The 15,744-nt window shown below is 71.1% G+C and overlaps 4 protein-coding genes across 6 annotated transcripts; 2 read left to right on the forward strand and 2 right to left on the reverse strand.

Moving 5' to 3' along the window:
* Nucleotides 1–14: 14 nt before the first annotated feature.
* On the reverse strand, nt 15–4,461 carry CTSA (cathepsin A). Its single transcript, XM_083801970.1, has 15 exons — nt 4,329–4,461; nt 4,041–4,204; nt 3,850–3,961; nt 3,704–3,754; nt 3,323–3,409; nt 3,074–3,229; nt 2,636–2,727; nt 2,200–2,284; nt 2,000–2,091; nt 1,707–1,785; nt 1,413–1,561; nt 1,266–1,341; nt 1,085–1,174; nt 811–912; nt 15–650 (listed from the first exon to the last, which is right to left on the reverse strand). The coding sequence occupies exons 2-15, from the start codon at nt 4,202–4,204 to the stop codon at nt 567–569; spliced, it is 1,419 nt and encodes a 472-aa protein (XP_083658096.1). The 5' UTR covers nt 4,329–4,461; the 3' UTR covers nt 15–566.
* A 104-nt stretch (nt 4,462–4,565) lies between these two features.
* NEURL2 (neuralized E3 ubiquitin protein ligase 2) lies at nt 4,566–7,766 on the forward strand. The gene is made up of 2 exons (XM_083801978.1): nt 4,566–5,695; nt 7,547–7,766. Exons 1-2 carry the CDS (start codon nt 5,008–5,010, stop codon nt 7,660–7,662), a joined length of 804 nt encoding a protein of 267 aa, XP_083658104.1. The 5' UTR covers nt 4,566–5,007; the 3' UTR covers nt 7,663–7,766.
* Nucleotides 7,767–8,222: 456 nt separating this feature from the next.
* Nucleotides 8,223–13,169, forward strand: ACOT8 (acyl-CoA thioesterase 8). Its single transcript, XM_083801965.1, has 6 exons — nt 8,223–11,023; nt 11,094–11,230; nt 11,420–11,645; nt 11,920–12,077; nt 12,487–12,678; nt 12,751–13,169. The coding sequence occupies exons 1-6, from the start codon at nt 9,426–9,428 to the stop codon at nt 12,867–12,869; spliced, it is 2,430 nt and encodes an 809-aa protein (XP_083658091.1). The 5' UTR covers nt 8,223–9,425; the 3' UTR covers nt 12,870–13,169.
* Nucleotides 13,170–13,569: 400 nt separating this feature from the next.
* On the reverse strand, nt 13,570–15,668 carry SNX21 (sorting nexin family member 21). Of its 3 annotated transcripts, none has more exons than XM_083801971.1 (3): nt 15,252–15,666; nt 14,993–15,147; nt 13,570–14,491 (listed from the first exon to the last, which is right to left on the reverse strand). In XM_083801971.1, the coding sequence occupies exons 1-3, from the start codon at nt 15,529–15,531 to the stop codon at nt 13,697–13,699; spliced, it is 1,230 nt and encodes a 409-aa protein (XP_083658097.1). In that variant the 5' UTR covers nt 15,532–15,666; the 3' UTR covers nt 13,570–13,696. The 3 variants fall into 3 exon arrangements, with proteins under 3 accessions (XP_083658097.1, XP_083658099.1, XP_083658098.1); XM_083801973.1 differs by having other exon boundaries at nt 13,830–14,491; nt 15,000–15,147; nt 15,252–15,668; XM_083801972.1 differs by having other exon boundaries at nt 13,830–14,634; nt 15,252–15,664.
* Nucleotides 15,669–15,744: the final 76 nt, after the last annotated feature.

The following is a 15,744-nucleotide window of genomic DNA, read 5'->3' on the forward strand; positions in this document are numbered from 1 at the left end:
GAGGAGCAGAACAACCTTGTTCAGAGAGTTTATTGTGAGGTCCCAAGAGCACTGCATGCCCCAGGCAGGGGGATTGTCTTCATCGTAAGTCACCTTTCACTGAGATCAGGGTGGGAGTGGTTTCAGGGGGAGCAGAAAGCCCCCGTGGGGCAGCTCACAGCCACCGCGTGAACTGTGCTTAGCAGGGAGCAGCTGGCTCAGAGCCTGCCCAGGGCAACGTGCGTGCAGAGGCTGCAGTGCAGAGGGAAGTGGCAGGCACCGCTCCCGCCCCAGAGGGAAGTAGTTGCCTCCGGAGACGGGGCGGAGGAGAGACAGGAAGCCACAGCGAGGAGGCAGCTGCAGCGCCCGGCAGGGACGGAGCCCCAGGGACTCCTCTCCCCCCAGCCTGCAGGAAGCGCCCCTCCACGCCGTTCACCCCGGCTGCTGTCCTGACAGGCTGAGCCGAGCCCCGCCAGCTGCAAGTGGCTTGTGGTGTGGCACAGCCAAGCAGCAGCGAGGACGAGCCATGCAGGAGGCAGCCGGCGCGTGCAGGCAGGTGGAAGCACCACGCGCAGCCTCGGCGGCTCCTAGTAAGGCTCGTTCTTAATGAACCGGCTGAACACGGTGAAGGCAGCGAGGGGCTGGTCCGTGGGCACCATGTGGCCGGCTCCCTGCAGGGAACAGGCAGCGGTGGTGGTCAGTGCCCTGCAGAGCCTCCAGCTGCCCACTGCGCCGCTCCCCCTCCACCCCACTGCACTCCTCAGCACCAGGGTCTGCCCACACCGCAGCCAGCAGCCTCACGCTCCATCACAGCACCCCCCACAGCCCTACCTTGACGGTGAGGAAGGCAATGTTGGTGAACTCCTTCACAAAGCCCCCGATCTGGTTCTCGCCTCCTTCGGTGTAGAGCCAGGGCCGGCGAGACACCTGCACCTGGGGCCGGAGGCAGCACCGTCAGCACCCGGCCGAGCCCTGGCTGCCCGGACGGGCTCCCAGCCCTGCCCCGGGGCTCCCAGCGCTGCGCTGGTGCCCAGCTGACCTGGGCAGCCCGGAGCTCCCTGGGGCTGGTGACAAGGCTCGCCTAGAGCCTGCTCTGCGCATTTACCTTCTGGCACAGGGAGTCCACAAACCACTCATCCCCGAGGAAGTTGCAGGCCATGTCGACATCCCCGTTGTACACCAGGATCCGGTATTTCTGCGGAGCAGGAGGAGCTGAGCGCTGCGCAGGGCAGCGGCCCCGGGCAGGCAGGAGGCCCGTCGGGGAGAGCTGCTCGCCCCGCACATACCATGGCTCCGAGCAGCTTCAGGTACTGCTCGGTCATCTGCATGTAGAGGCGCTTGTAGCTGCGGTTCACCTCGAAGCTGGGGAAGAAGCGTCAGCACCAGGCAGCTGCTCACCCTCCTGGCCACATCCCTGCCCGCAGCTTGCTCACCTGCACACCTGCCACTCGGGCGCCTCAGGGGGGATGTGGAGAGCCTTCCTCACCTCCGGGGAATTCAGATACATGGTGGGTGCTGTGGAGTTGGTGCACGGCGGGTCCATCCGCACCTTCTTACGGGCTACAGGCATGCGGAACAGGTTCTGGAAGAGTCAGGAGAGGCCCTGCAGCGGCAGCACCTCGGCGCTGCTCCCTGAGAGGGGCTGCTCTGCCCGCTCAGCCCCCGGGCAGCGCGGCTGGCCGGGCAGAGGGTGCTCGCAGCCCCGTGTCACAGGCGCCCAGGCTCACCTGTCGCCAGGAGAACCTCATCGGCATCCGGATGAAGGAGTTTCCCAGGTCGTGTGTGACGAGGTAGTCGCCCTCGTACCTGCAGGCAGACCAAGCACGGAGACAGGCTGAAAGCCCTGGAGGAACGAGGGCCCGGGGAACAACCTGGGGCCCCCCCAGGGAAGAGGGGGCCCTGCCAGCAGCCAGAGGCAGCACGGCCCTGCCCACCCCACCAGGTCCCCCTGCAGGCAGGGACCCCCCGCACGCTGCAAGCTGGTGCCCAGGGACAGCTCCACTGCTGCGGCCGCTCTCACCTCATGCTCCCAGGGACACCGCCAGCACACGGGGCGTAGAGATTGTAGATGTTGAGGCCGGACTCCTCTACAATCTGGATCATCTCCTCCATCTGCAAGGAGCCACAAGAAGGGCTTGGGACTGAGCAGGATGCTTGATGGACAGGAGCCACTCACAGGCACCAGAGAGGGGCACGCGGCCGGGGCTCTGGCTCCCTCACCTTGAGCGTGCAGTTAAGGTTGGAGTTGTCGTGGAAGTTGCACTTCCCCTGGGAGCAGCAGAAGGTCTGTAAGTCCTTCCACAGCCTGTGGGGAGAGCCCAGAGGACCTGCAGCGAGCTGCCAGAGCTGACGCCGACACGAAGCCAGCAGCCACGGGCACGCTGCAGGACCTCTGCCTGGTGGCTGCGCAGCTCAGCCCAGTGCCCTGGGGGCTGGCAGAGCCCCGGACAGACACAGCCCTTGGAGCCGCGCAGGACGAGGGGCCACCTCCACAGCCCAAGCACTGGTCCAAGTCAGGCCAGAGATTGCCCGGAAAGCAGGTGAGCCTGCCTCTGTCCCCCACACCGCTCACCCAGCCGGCCCTGCCCCACGCTGCACCCCCCTCCTGCTCGCCCAGGGACAGCGGAACCAGCGGCAGCGCTCCCCCAGCTCTTACTGGGTCCCCAGCAGGCCGTGGTAATAGGCGAAGTAAACCAGCGAGTTGTCGTTGATCTCATAGGAGGAGAGGCCGTTTCCCACAGCGATTCCCTGTGAAGCAAGAAGAAAACAACTCTGCGGCGTCCCAGCTCCCCGCAGGGCGGCCACAGCCGCATCGGCGTCAGGCAGGAAGCAGATGTGGCCCCAGATGCGGCCCTGTTTACTCCACAGTGGGGAACAGGAAAGGTTGCGGGTGCCTGAGTGCTCCCCCGGTCCCACGCAGCAGGGACACATCCGCCGGCGGCCGCTGCCAGCACCCCGGAGGAGATGAAAGGCTGCGGGGCCAGGCCCGCCCCGTGCCCTGGACCGGGCCCCACGCTGCAGCTGCCGGCCGGGCCCCCGCGAGGCCGTGCCGACCCCTCCGCCCCCCAGCCCCGCACAGAGCAGTGCCGCTCACCTTCAGGTTGAGGCTGGGGTCCTGCATCACCCACTCGGCCAGCGTGGGGATGTAAACCCCCCCGTAGCTCTCCCCCGTGAGGAAGAGGTCGTTCTTGGAGTACTCGGGGAAGAGCCGGAAGAACTCCTTCAGCGCCAGGTAGTTGTTGTGAGCGACCTGCAGGCACAGGGAGTGAGCACAGCCAGCGGGGCAGCCCCCGGAGCGGGGCAGGCACGAGGCTGGGTGCTCCCAGCAGGCAGGGTCACTCGCCTCAGTGTCATTCGTGGCGTACTTCTTGTCCTCGGAGTACGAGAAGCCAACGCCAGCGGGGGACTCCAGGTAGAGCATGTTGGCAATCTGCAGGGACACCAGGGGAGCTGCAGAACAGGGGAAGCCCTCCTCCTGGCTCCCGGGGGGAGCCACTGGGACAGAGGGCTACCGGCCTTCATCTACAGCGGTGTTTGTGTCTGCCACGCCAGTGCTGCACCAGAGGGCCACATTGCTGCCCTGCTTGGGAGCGGGCTTCAGAGCAGGGGGGTCGGGCAGAGGGGGCTCAGCCCCGCCGGAGAGCGGCAGGAGCTGGCTCGGAGCCGCCCGTGCCCCTTGCAGGGTGCGGCTGCCCAGGCAGGTGGGGCCGCTCCCCGCCCGTACCTTGTTCCAGGCGTAGTCGTTGTACTTCAGGCTGACCCCATCGGGCTGCACCTACGGAGGGAGAAGGCGGCGGCTGCCGGGCAGGGGGCACGGCGGGGACGGCCCCAGCGGGCCGCAGCCCGCGAGCCCCCGCAGCGGGCACTGACCAGGAAGGGGCCGTGCTCCTTCAGGAAGCCCTCCATGGAGCTGCAGCCGGGGCCGCCGTTCAGCCACAGCACCACGGGGCTGCCGCGGGGGTCGCTCTGCGCCTCCACGAACCTGCGGGAGGGGGCCGTGAGCGCCCGGGGAGCCCCGGCCCGGCCCCGCCCGGCCCCGCCCGGGGGCAGCCCCCACGTACCAGTAGTGCAGGCGGGCGGCGGGCCCGGCGCGGAGGTGCCCCGAGAAGTGGCGGAAGGCCGCCTGCTTGGGCAGCCCGGGCAGGAACCGCACCTCGTGGCCCGGCGGCGCGGCGAGGCCCGGCCCCAGCAGCAGCAGCAGCGCGCACAGCACCGCCGGCACCATCTGCGGGACAGCGGCAGCTGGGGGCGCGCCGCGGGGCCCGGGACGGCCCCGGAGCTGCTCCCGCTCCCGGAGCCCCCCGCTCCCGGTGCCCCCCCCAGCCCGCTCCCCCCCCCCCCCCGCTGACCCCGCTCCCGGTCCCGCAGCGGCTCCCGGCGGCGCAGCGCCGCGCGGCACGTGACACCCGCCCATATGACCCCCGGCCGGTCACGTGCACGGGGGCGGGGCTCCGCCGGGGGGCGGGGCTCCGCCGTGGGCGGGGCTCGCGGCGGCCAATCGGCGCGCCGCCCACGCGCCCGGCCCCGCCCCCCTCCCCACGCCGCGCGCCGGTCCCGAGCCCGCGGGCACCGCGCGCACACGGGGGGCACCGGCACGGCCCCGCCCGGCCCCGGCCCTGGCACGGCCCGGCACGGCCTGCCCGCCCGGCCCCCCCGTGTCAGCCCCACGCGTGGGCCCCGCGCCGCGGGACCCGGCCCAAATCGCCCCGGGCCGGGCCCAAACCGCGCCGGTCCCGGCGGTGCCGCGGCCCCGAGACCGCCGCCAGAGCGCCCCGGGCAGCGGCGGGGCCGGCCGGCCGTGCCTCGGGACACGCGGCCCCGGGGACGGCGCCCGGTGCTCGGGGCTCGACACGAGTGGGAAAGCGGGGGGATGGGGGGGTTGGAGGGACCCCCGGTCCCGGCCCCGGCCCCGGCCCCGGCCCCGCCGCGCCCCGCCGCCCCCCCGGCCCCGAGCACTAGGACCCCCCGGCCCCGCGCGGCAGCAGCTGCCCGGAGCCGCCCGGGCCGGGTAAAAATAGCGGCGGGGCCATGGCGGAGCCGGCAGCCGCGGGGCGCCCCGCCGCCCGCTTCCACCGCGTGCACGGCGCCAACGTCCGGCTGGACGCCGCGCGCACCCGCGCCACGCGCGTGGAGAGCTTCGCCAACGCGCTGTGCTTCAGCCAGGAGCCGCTGGCGCCCGGGGAGATCTTCCTGGTGGAGATCGAGGAGAAGGAGCCGGGCTGGTGCGGGCACCTGCGCGTGGGGCTGACGGCCCGCGACCCGCAGAGCCTGCCCGCCGTGCCCGAGTACTCGCTGCCCGACCTGGTCAGCCTGGGCGACTCCTGGGTCTTCGCCATCACCCGCAGCCACAACCGCGTGCCGCCGGACGGCGAGGAGGCGCCGCGGGCGCGGGGCCCGCTCTGGGCGCCCGAGCTGCTGATCGAGCGGGTGCGCATCCCCCGCGACAAGCTGGTGGGGCGCAGCCGGCCCGGGCGCTACAGCCACCTCCTGGACGAGCTGTACAGGACCAACGCGCTGCCCCCCACCGCCCGGCGCAGCCGCATCGGCGTGCTGTACGCCCCGCGGCCCGACGGCACCGCCGACATGCACATCGTCATCAACGGCGAGGACATGGGGCCCAGCGCCCGCGGCCTGCCCGCCGCCCGCCCGCTCTACGCCGTCGTCGACGTCTTCGCCTCCACCAAGAGCGTCCGGGTGATCCAGGTGGAATACGGCTGTGGGTATCTGCCCCCCGCGGGCACAGAAATGGGGGGGGGGGGGTTACCCCTCGGGCTCACGGGCAGTGTCTGAGTGGGACACGGGGCGTGGGGCTCACAGGAGCACCCTGGGGGCCCGCAGAGCACAGGTGGGACCCCCCAGTACCACTCGTGGGCAGCTCCCGTGCGCTCTGCCGCACCGTGCTGGGGCTGGGGGTGTGGGAGCAGCTCCCCCACGCGTGGGCACGGAGCCAGCAGCAGCACCGGGGCAGAGCCGGCCTGAGGGTCCCGTCCTGTCCCATCCCGTCCCTTCCCTTGGGCACGAGGCAGCCGGAGCGGGGTCGTGCTGCTGTGGCACGTGAGCAGCGGGCTGACAGCCTGCGGTGCCGCCCGTGCTTGGGCAATATCCGGGCGTTCCCGTGGCTGCCAGCGAAGGCATCCCAGGCTGGGTGGGGAAGGGAAGCCCAGCGCTGTCACTGGCTCCTGCGAGCACTCAGGTGCTAATTAGCACCACGTTGGCAAAGCCAGCACGTGCTCGGGATTATGTGAGACGTGAGCCAGAAGGAAAGCTAGCTCCTGGCTGGGCCACCCTCACGCTGCCTACCACCTCTGTTTTATATAACTGGGAGATAATTAGCTATCTGCATCACAAGTGCAAGGCCAGAGACAGCTCAGTGAGACACCAGCCCCGGGGCAGACCGCCTGCTGCGCGTGGGCACCCACCGCCTCTCCCTCTGGCCCAAAGTTCAGCCGCTGCTATCCCAAGGCCGAAACCCGGGGTTCTCCTGCGCCGGCCGCGCTGGGGGTGACCGGCACCCAGCTCGCTGCTGGAGGCTGCCGAGCTGCTGCGAGAGCCCCGGCCCGGAGCTGGGCAGAGCCGTGCTCCCTGCCCTCCACAGATTTCAGCAGCTGCTCTTGCTGCAACACTTCCTTTGGGTTTACAAATCAGTTCGGGGGCAGACGGTGAAGTGAAACCCAGAGGGGAGCAGCCGGAGCGCAGCACTGCGCAGGGGGGGCAGGGAGAAAGGAGGGGGCACGGAGCTGCTGGGGCCCGGGGCGGCTGCTGCTTCTCACCAAGCACTCAGGGAGCCGCAGCCCCGCGGCCCTGGCACGCAGAGATAAGCGCTCCAGACGTCCCAGAGAGCCCAAGGCCAGGAGCCGGCGCGGCGCGGTGTGCTCACAGAGCTCTGCTTTGCCTGCTGCCGTCTCGAGGCCCTGGCAGCCATGTGAGAGCCTGGGCAGCGCGACGCCGTGGGCAGCGCGACGCCGTGGGCTGCGCTCCCGCCATCGGGGGAGCCGCGACCCGCAGGCAGCGAGCCAGCTCCGGGCTGTGTCGGCGAGCGGCCGGCCGCCCCGCGCCCGCACTGCTGGGCGCCGCTGCGAGCTCACAGAAGAGGAATGGCGTGTCACAGGGCAGGGCAGGGGCTGGCTGAACTCCGCGGCGGAAGGCAGGCGTCCCAAAAGCATCATGTGAGCTGCCTCTGTGGCCAGATTGCCAGAGAAGTTGATCACGCAGTCTGGCAGGCGTGCAGGCCACCGAGGGGATAGGGATGAAAGGAAAACACCGCGTGGGCATGCGAGCCTCAGGGGAACCACGTGGCAGCCCGGAGAGAAAACAAATGCAAAACAGCCACGGTCGTGCAGCAATTAGGGTCAGAACTGCGGAGCTCTCCAGCTCTGCCCCTGGCTGGAGCGCCCGGCACAGCCTAAAGCCCTGCACGGCGAAGCTCTGCGGGCGAGAGCTGCCCTGCAGCAGGCAAACTCCCCAAATGCTGCCCGAAACCATGGGGCCAGCGGGGAGCCCCCCCCCAGCCCTCTCAGCACACAGCAGTCCCAGCCCCTCCAGCAGCCTCTTTCTGTCCTCTCCCCAGTGCCCTCGCTGCAGACGCTGTGCCGGCTGGTCATCCAGAAGCACGTCGTGCACCGCCTGGCCATCGACGGCTTGGACCTGCCCCCCCCGCTGAAGCACTTCTGCAAACACGAGTGAGGTGCCCGCGCCCCGCAGGGACCTTCCCCCGTCACCGGGTACGCCTGGGCTCACGCGCTCGGGGGGCACCGCGGGGCTGAGTGAGCAATAAACGCCTCCGGCCACAGCTCGAGCAGTGCTGGTGCGGGGGGCAACGGAGAGGGAGCGGGGTCGCTGCCGCCCCCGCCGCTGCCTGCGCCGTGCCGGCGGTCCCACGTGGGGCCGGGCAGCGGGTGCGGGCACTGTGGTGCCCTGAGAGGCGCTTCCTGGTGCCCTGCGCGGCTCAGAGCACTGCTGGAGGCCGGCACCAGTGGCCCCGGCGCGGGGTCTTGTGTCTGGCGAGGGCCTGCAGCGCGGACGGGGCTGCCCAGGGAGGCGCGAGCGCTGCCGGCACGCGGGCCCCAGGAGCTGCCGCAGGGCGTCCTGCCCGGCCCCGCTGCCCGGCCTCACGTGGAGGGTAAATTACAGCCGGGCCCTGTCCCGGCCACGCAGTTTCGCTCTTGGGAAAGATGTTTACGCTGAGAACGGGATGACTTATTTCCTGTGCTCCCCGTGAAGGGGTGGGAGGGTCGGGCACTGCAGCCCGTGCACCACGTGCAGGGAGCAGCCCCAGCGCTGGCTGCCCCTCGGGCACACGCCGTGGCTGTGCAGCTGGTCGCAGCGGGAGGTCCGGTGCCCCGCTGTGTCCCCGGCCGCTGGGTGCTCCGGGGGGAGCCCAGGGCCCAAACCCCATCTCAGTCCGCACCGCGGGCCCTGGCTGCAGGCCTGCCCAAACCTTTCAGGCTGCTCCTGACTGCAGCTGGTGCCGCCTGGCCAGGGGTCGCAGGGGCAGGCCTGGCCAGAGCTGCAGAGCCATCTCCAGAAGGCGGGGGATGCGCCGCGCAAGGAAGGGAGGGCGGCAGGCAGAGGCTCCCAGGCTCTTCCTCAGCATGGCTGGAGTGGAAACGCAGCTGTAAGCTTAGAGAAAGGTGTTTTAGGAAACACTGCGCTATGTTTAGACAGCCAGATTTGATATTATCAGATAATGTTACAAAACCTCGACTGGGAGGAAATCCCCAGCCACGCAGCAGTTCTCCCGGGCCAGCTCCGAAGCTGAGTTGGTAACGGAGCGCCGCCCGTGGGGAGCGCGGTGTGAGAGCCCCGCAGCGCGGTGCCGCTGCTCCCTGCTGGCACCCAGATCCCCGTGGCCGCGGGACGCAGCCCGCTGTGCCTGGCAGCCTCGGGACGGCTGCGCCGGGGCTGCGCGCTGCCGGCGGGGGGGAACCGAGCTCACCCGGCCGCAGGGCAGCTGCCTCGGGCTGGGCACAGCCACGCGTGCTCTTTTCGGTGCTTTTTTGTCCCCCACCCACACGTTCAAAGCTCTGCGCTTTGCGCGGCTTTGTTTGCACGGCTGTGACCCCCAGCGGCTCCCCCGCCTGCTTCCACCCAGCGCGGAGGCGGCCGTGGGAGGCAGGGCGGGTTCCATTTTCGGAGGAATTAAGAGCAGCTGCCACGGCCAGACAAACAACTTCCCCGCCCGGGCAGCGCTGCCAGCAGCACACGTTGCCACCCGCAGGATCTGCTGCTCCTCAGCACACGGGCTCACACCTAACTGGAGGGCAATGAAATTAAACAAGAGATGAAATTAAACGAGAGAGGCAGGAGGAGGTGTCAGAAACCCCGCCCGAGCGAGGAGAGGCCTGGCTGCCCCGCCGGCAGGGGAGGGCCGGCCACAGGGACAGGGGCAGCTCCCAGGCGACCAGAGGCCGGGTTATTGGCCTTGTTGCACAACACGTCGCAGCTGGATGCTGGAGGACCTGCAGGCGCTGGCCACGGATCACACAGCTTTATCACATGCTATTATACCATCACCTCCTACCCCACGCCACCCTCGGCTCGCTGCCAGCCACGTTTCCTGCTGTCAGGTCAGCAGCTCCTTCCCCGTTACGGTCCGGGCAGGGACTCGTAGCCCAGCTCCTCAGCTCCCCCACGCAACAGGCAACGCTCGCCCATCTGACAGAGCAGGCGAGGAGCCGGCTGGTCTCCGCCGTGGGGAAGGACCCGGGCAGGGACTCCTTCAGAGTCCCTCATCCCAAGACTCATCCCAGGAGCTCCCCAGGACGCCCAGGAGCTGTCAGCGCTGCCTTGCCCGGCCTGGCCGACATCGCGTCCCTCGTGGCACCGCCTGCCCAGCACCTCTGGCCGCAGGGCGCAGCCGGGACGTGCCGGCGGGGCAGCTGGAACCCCGGCTGAAATGCCGCCTGCAGCGGCCTTCTGGGTCCGCCCCGTGGGATCCTCGAGGACCCGTGTGTCGGCAGCGTCCCGGCTGGTGCCCGTGGGCTGCGCAGCCCGCCGCGGCGCCGCCAGGTCACCGAGGCGCAGCTCGGCGGCAGGCTCCGTGCCGGTGCCCCTCACGGACGGCCGGACGAGTTCTTCAGCCCCTCGCCGCCGCGCCCCTCCGGGCGTTCCGCAGCCTCCGGCCGCGGACCGAGGACCCGGGGAGCACCGAGTGCTCGCGGCCCCCCTCCGGAGGAGACCCCGGGGAGGCGCAGGGCGGCCGCAGGGCCTCGGGGAGCTGCAAGCGGCGGGCTCTGAACGCCCGGGGGACCGCCAGCAGCCGGGGCGGGGGCCGGCACCGGGCAGCGCTGCTGGGGGAGGCGGCTGGGGGCGGCTGTGTACGGCGCACCGGCTCGGGAGCGGGGAGCGGGGCGGGCTCGGAGGAGCCGCGGGACGGGCGGAGCTCACGGCACCGCCGGGGGGCGCCCCGGGGCCCCTGGCGGTACGGGGCGCTGCGGGGGCGCTGCGGGGGCGCAGAGCCCGGCACCGGGCCCCGCCGTGAGCCGCAGGGGGCAGCCCGCGGGTCCGTCAGGCGGGCACCGCCCTGCTGCCGGCGGCGCTCTGGGAGCCGCCGGGGGCCGTGCGGGAGCCCGCGCCAGCCCGCAGCGCACCGAGCACCGCCACCGGCACCGGCACCGGGTCCGCCGCGGCGGGCGGGGCCTATCCCGGCACGCCCCGCCCCCCTCGCCGGGACGCCGCCAATCGCCGCCGGGCGCGCCGTGACGTCACGGCGCCGGCGGCGCCCCCGTCAGGCGCCCAGCGGGGCCCCGAGCGCCGCCCCCGGTCCCGGTGCCGTCCCCCGGCCGCGGCCTGGCCAATCACGGGCGCGCTCTCGGGATTGGCGGCAGGCCGGCCAACCGGCGCCGCGCTTTCCGCCGCCCGCCCGGCGACCGACGGCGCGACGGGCCAATCGGCTGCCGCCCCCGCCGCGTGGGCGGTACCTGCCGCTCCGCCGCCCGTGCCGGTTCCGGGAGGCTGCGGGGATGGCGGCGCCGGGCGGGGACCTGCGGAGCGCGCTGAGCGCCACCGTGCTCAGCCTGGAGCGCCTCGAGCTCGACCTCTTCAGGTGCGCGGGGCCGGGGCCGCCCCCCGCCGCCCGCCGCCGCGCCCTGACGGCCCGCGCGTTGTCCCCGCAGGGGCCGGCACCACTGGGTGCCCGCCACGCGGCGCCTGTTCGGCGGGCAGATCGTGGGGCAGGCCCTGGTGGCGGCCGCCCACGCCGTCAGCCGCGACGTGCAGGTGCACTCCCTGCACTGCTACTTCGTGCGGGCAGGTGCGGGGCCGGGACGGGGGGCGGCGGGGGGCCGGGGGGGCCGGGGGGCAACGGGGCCGAGCCCCCGCTGAGCGGTGCCGCCGCCGGGGGGGCCCTGCCGGCTCGGGGCGCCCCGTGCCCGCCGCCCGTAGCTCGGGCCCCCCCCGCGGCGCGGCCGCCCCACGGCGGAAGGGCTCTGCTCTGTCCCAGGGGACCCCAAGGTGCCGGTGCTGTACGAGGTGGAGCGGACCCGCACCGGGAAGAGCTTCTCCGTGCGCTCCGTGAAGGCCATCCAGCACGGAAAGCCCATCTTCATCTGCCAGGCGTCCTTCCAGCTCTCCCAGCAGAGCCCCATGCGGCACCAGTTCACCATGCCCACGGTGCCGCCCCCCGAGGAGCTGCTGACCCAAGAGGAGCTCATCGAGAAGTTCCTGCAGTGAGTGGGGCGATAAGGGGCGCGCTGGGGGCGCCCTCCTCCGCGCTGGGGCTCAGGGAGGCGCAGGAAGAAAAGCAGGTGGGAGAGGATTGCGGTGACAACCCGAGGAGTTCTCGATCGCGAGGGGAGTGGAGCCGGCTGGGGCCGGGACCGTGCCCCTGCTGCCTCTCCGTGGGGGCCTGGGCCCCTGGGCTGAGTCCGCTGCCATCAGCCCTGCCCTGGGCCTGCCCAGGGACGCGGGGGCATTAACGTCCCTTCTCCGTATCGTCTAAAGGAATCCCAACTTGGCAGAGAAATACAGAAGGCACCTCAACAAGATCCAAGCGGAAGACGTGCCGATTGATATCAAACCCGTGAACCCGCCGGATATATTCAGCACGGAGCAGCAGGAGCCGAAGCAACTCTTCTGGGTGCGAGCCCGCGGCTACATAGGTGGGTGCTGCCCCGAGGGCGCTCCCGCTGCTGCACGAGCTGAGAGCTCGGGCTCCACCTCGCCTTGCTGCTGTACAGCACGCTTGTGACAGGGGGCTGGGGGGGTCGCGGTTCCCCGCTGTGCCCCAGGCCTGCGGGAAGCCTGGGGATTTCAGGGCTGAAGCGCCACGGGGCAGAGCGTGACTCGGTGCCCATTTGCCGCATTCGGTCCTGCAGGCTTCAGCCAGGGGACGTAGCGAGGGCGGTGGGTATAAAGCAGCACCTTGGTTCTGCTGGGTAGCAGCTGGCCTTGGGGACACAGGGTTCCTGGAGCTCTGTGTCGCAGAACGTGCCCAGGGGTGTCGCAGAACGTGCCCAGGGGTGTCCCACAGCCACCTCGCGCTGAGCAGGCGGCGCTGGTTCTTTGCAGGAGACACCGACATGAAGGTGCACTGCTGCGTGGCCGCCTACATCTCGGACTACGCCTTTCTGGGCACGGCCTTGCTCCCCCACCGGCAGTACAACGTCAAGTTCATGGTGTCCCTCGACCACTCCATGTGGTTCCACGCACCCTTCCGGGCTGACCACTGGATGCTCTACGAGTGCGAGAGCCCCTGGGCGGGTGAGTCCTGCCCGGTTCCTGGGCACCGGGCGGGGACGCGAGGGCTCGCGGTCTGACGGGTGCTCTCTGCAGGTGGGTGCCGAGGGCTGGTGCACGGGCGCCTGTGGCGCAGGGACGGGGTCCTGGCTGTCACCTGCGCGCAGGAAGGAGTCATCAGGGTGGAGCAGAAACCCATCCAGAGTAAACTCTAGCCAAGGACGGCGGCGGCAGCAGTGGCACCAAGCTGCGTGTGCTGGGGCTGAGGCCTGTGGAGGAGCCTGCACCAAATCGGCCATGGGCGAAGGCGGAACCCCGGGCAGCAGAGGAAGGAGCAGCAGAGCAGAACGGGCCGAGGAGCCCGGCCTGCCAGAGTGCTGGTGCCAGCACCTCGGTGCTGAGCTGGACCTGCACGGGCTGCAGTGATATCCACTTTCACCACCTGTCAGCGCGTTACGGTGTCCTGTGCTCAGTCACCCTTCACCTAACGTAAATAAAGCCATCACGTGAACGGGCGAGCTGTCCCCTGGAGTTTGTCCCCTTGGCTCTGGGCGGCTGCGTGACTCCGAGGGAGCTTCTCGTGGCAGGGGCAGCGTCAGGGCGCTCAGGGCGGCTGTGCCCCACAACAGATGGGGTCAGAGGAGGGGAAAGCGCTACTGTGACACCCGTTAGCTTCCCCTTCTCACTTCTCCTTACCTCCTTGTGCCCTAATGGATGAGCTGCCGCTGCTGCTGCTGCACCTCGGCCTCCTCCTCAGGGCTGGGCGGGAGAGGGGCCCCCAGCAGCCGCAATGAAAGGGAACAAGGCCGTTCCCACCTCCTGGCTTGGGAGCCTTGAGAGGTTCCCGCTGATGGGTGCCCCCATGCAGTGCCGGAGGGGGAAGTGAAGCTGAACAGACACAGCAGGAACCCCTGCTCTTTTTCCTACCAAGACTTTATTTAATAAAGTCCTTTTTATTATGTGTTATTGGAAGTTCCTGGCCAGAAGCCTTCCTGTCCCTTTAACGCGGTGCCTGTGAGTGCCGGCTGAAACCCCCTCTACCTCAGGAAGCCCCCTGCAGCGGAGCAGCCGGCTCCCGGCAGGCAGGCAGCGAGCACCCGGCGCCGAAGGAAGAACTGACACAGAAAGTGCATTTTCGAGGGGCAGCTCCCAGAGGGGCTGGCCCCGCTCCCAGCCACCGTGCGTGGGTTGTGCCGATACCGCTCTGCCTCCTTGCCCCATCCCGACCCTCGCTGCCCCTGGCTCCCGCCCTGGTGCGCGAGCCGTGCTGCCCCCTGCGGACCCTGAGCCCGGTGCTGGCCGGGGCGCTCACTCCAGAGGCTCCTTGATCAGGCACTCCTTCAGGCTGGGCTGCTGCTGCAGGGGCAGCCCGGCCTCCTGCAGGCCCTGCAGCCGGGCCTCCGACCGCCGCTTGTCCTTGCCCACCTTCCAGGCCAGGTGGACGTGGGCCTGGAGGAAGGGCCCCAGCAGCGGGTGGCTGTCCTGGGCCTCCAGCAGCTGCAGCGCCTGCTCGCAGCAGCTGTGCGCCTCGCCAAGCTCGTCCAGCTCCTGGTGGCAGACGGCCAGCCCGGCCAGCGTCAGGAGGAAGCGGCCGGAGCCGCAGACCCCCAGCCGCTCCTGCAGCCGGCAGGCGTTGGCCCAGGTGGCCAGGGCCTCGCGGTACATGCCGGTGCAGGTCAGGCGCTGGGCGGCCCGCAGGTCCTGCAGGAAGAAGAACTCGAGGAACTCGGGGGAGCGGCGGATCTCGGCGATGGAGTGCAGGTGGGACAGGAACTGCTCGAAGGCTCGGCTCCGCTTGGCGATGGTCTCGGCCGTGAAGTTGCGCCGCAGCCTCTTCCTGGGGAAGGCGATGCCGGCCATGTCGCAGCCAAAGCGGCTGCGCAGGCGGCGGTTCAGCCGCTCGAAGTCCGAGTAGCGCCGGGCAATGGTGGCGGGCGCCTTGTCGAACTGGCCGGAGCGGATCAGGTAGATGGTGTAGAGCTGCAGGCAGGGAGCCGGGGGTCAGGGGGGTGCCGTGGAGGAGGACACGGCCTCCCGGTGGGGTCGGGACAGAGCCAAGCGCACGCAGCAGAGGAGCCGGTGGGACAAGGACAAGGACAGGGACAGGGATGCGGTGCCCTGCGCCGCCCTGCCCCGGGGCAGGGTTTGCCCCAGCAGAGGGAGCAGGCCGGACCAGCCGGCTGTAGTTACCTGAGGCTCATCTGAGCCGCCAGCACCATCAGAGCAGCACAGGGAGAGACAGAGAGAAATCAGCGCCCACCTGCCCCGGGACGCCCGGCCCGGCCGCAGGGGGCCCCGCGCCCACCCCGCGGCACGGCCCCGGCCGGGGCGCACTCACCACGTACTTGGAGGAGCGCTCGCTAACCACGCTGGCGCTGGTGACTTCGAAGAGCAGCCGCTGCGGCGCGAGGCTGCTCCGTGACTTCCTCCACAGCTCCTGCAGCTGGCGGGTCAGCAGGCTGCCGCCGGGGGGCTTCGCCGCCGGGTCCCACTCTGCGCGGGGAGAGGGGCTCAGCAGGCGCGGGGGCACCGGGCTGCCCGCGGGGCAGGGCCGCACCCCCGCCTGCCGCCCCGGGGCACCGGGTCCCAGCACCTGCCTCCGTCCTCTGCGCCCGCGGCCTCCCCCGTGGGCTCCGGCAGCTCCCCCGGCTCCTCGCCAGCGCCGCCGTCCTCCTCCTCCTCCTCCTCCTCGTCCTCGTCCTCGTGGCTGGCGAAGCTCAGGGTGCCGCTGAGGCGCGTGGACAGCCCCTCGGTGTCGTCCTCCAGCTCCGAGCTCTCGGGGCAGTCCTCGGCCTCGCCGCCGTCGCGCGCCCGCTCCTCCCTGCCGCCTTCGCCGCCCAGCGCGTGCCGCAGGCGGTGCAGGATGCGGGCGGCCATGCCCACGGCCCTGCGGACGACGACGAGGGCTCGGCCCCGGCCGCCCCCGCCCGCCGGGACGGGCACCGGGCACGGGGCGGCTCCGGAGCGGCGGCGGGACCCCCCCCGGCCCCGGCCCCTCCCCGCCGCCCCCCCCCGCCCCGGGCCCTTCCCGGAGCCCCGCTCCCGGTGCTGCCGGTGCCGGTCCCCGGGCCGTGCCGCCCCCCCGCGCCG

The sequence above is a fragment of the Anser anser genome (genome assembly GCF_964211835.1).
Source record: "Anser anser genome assembly, chromosome: 16".
Taxonomy (NCBI): domain Eukaryota; kingdom Metazoa; phylum Chordata; class Aves; order Anseriformes; family Anatidae; genus Anser; species Anser anser.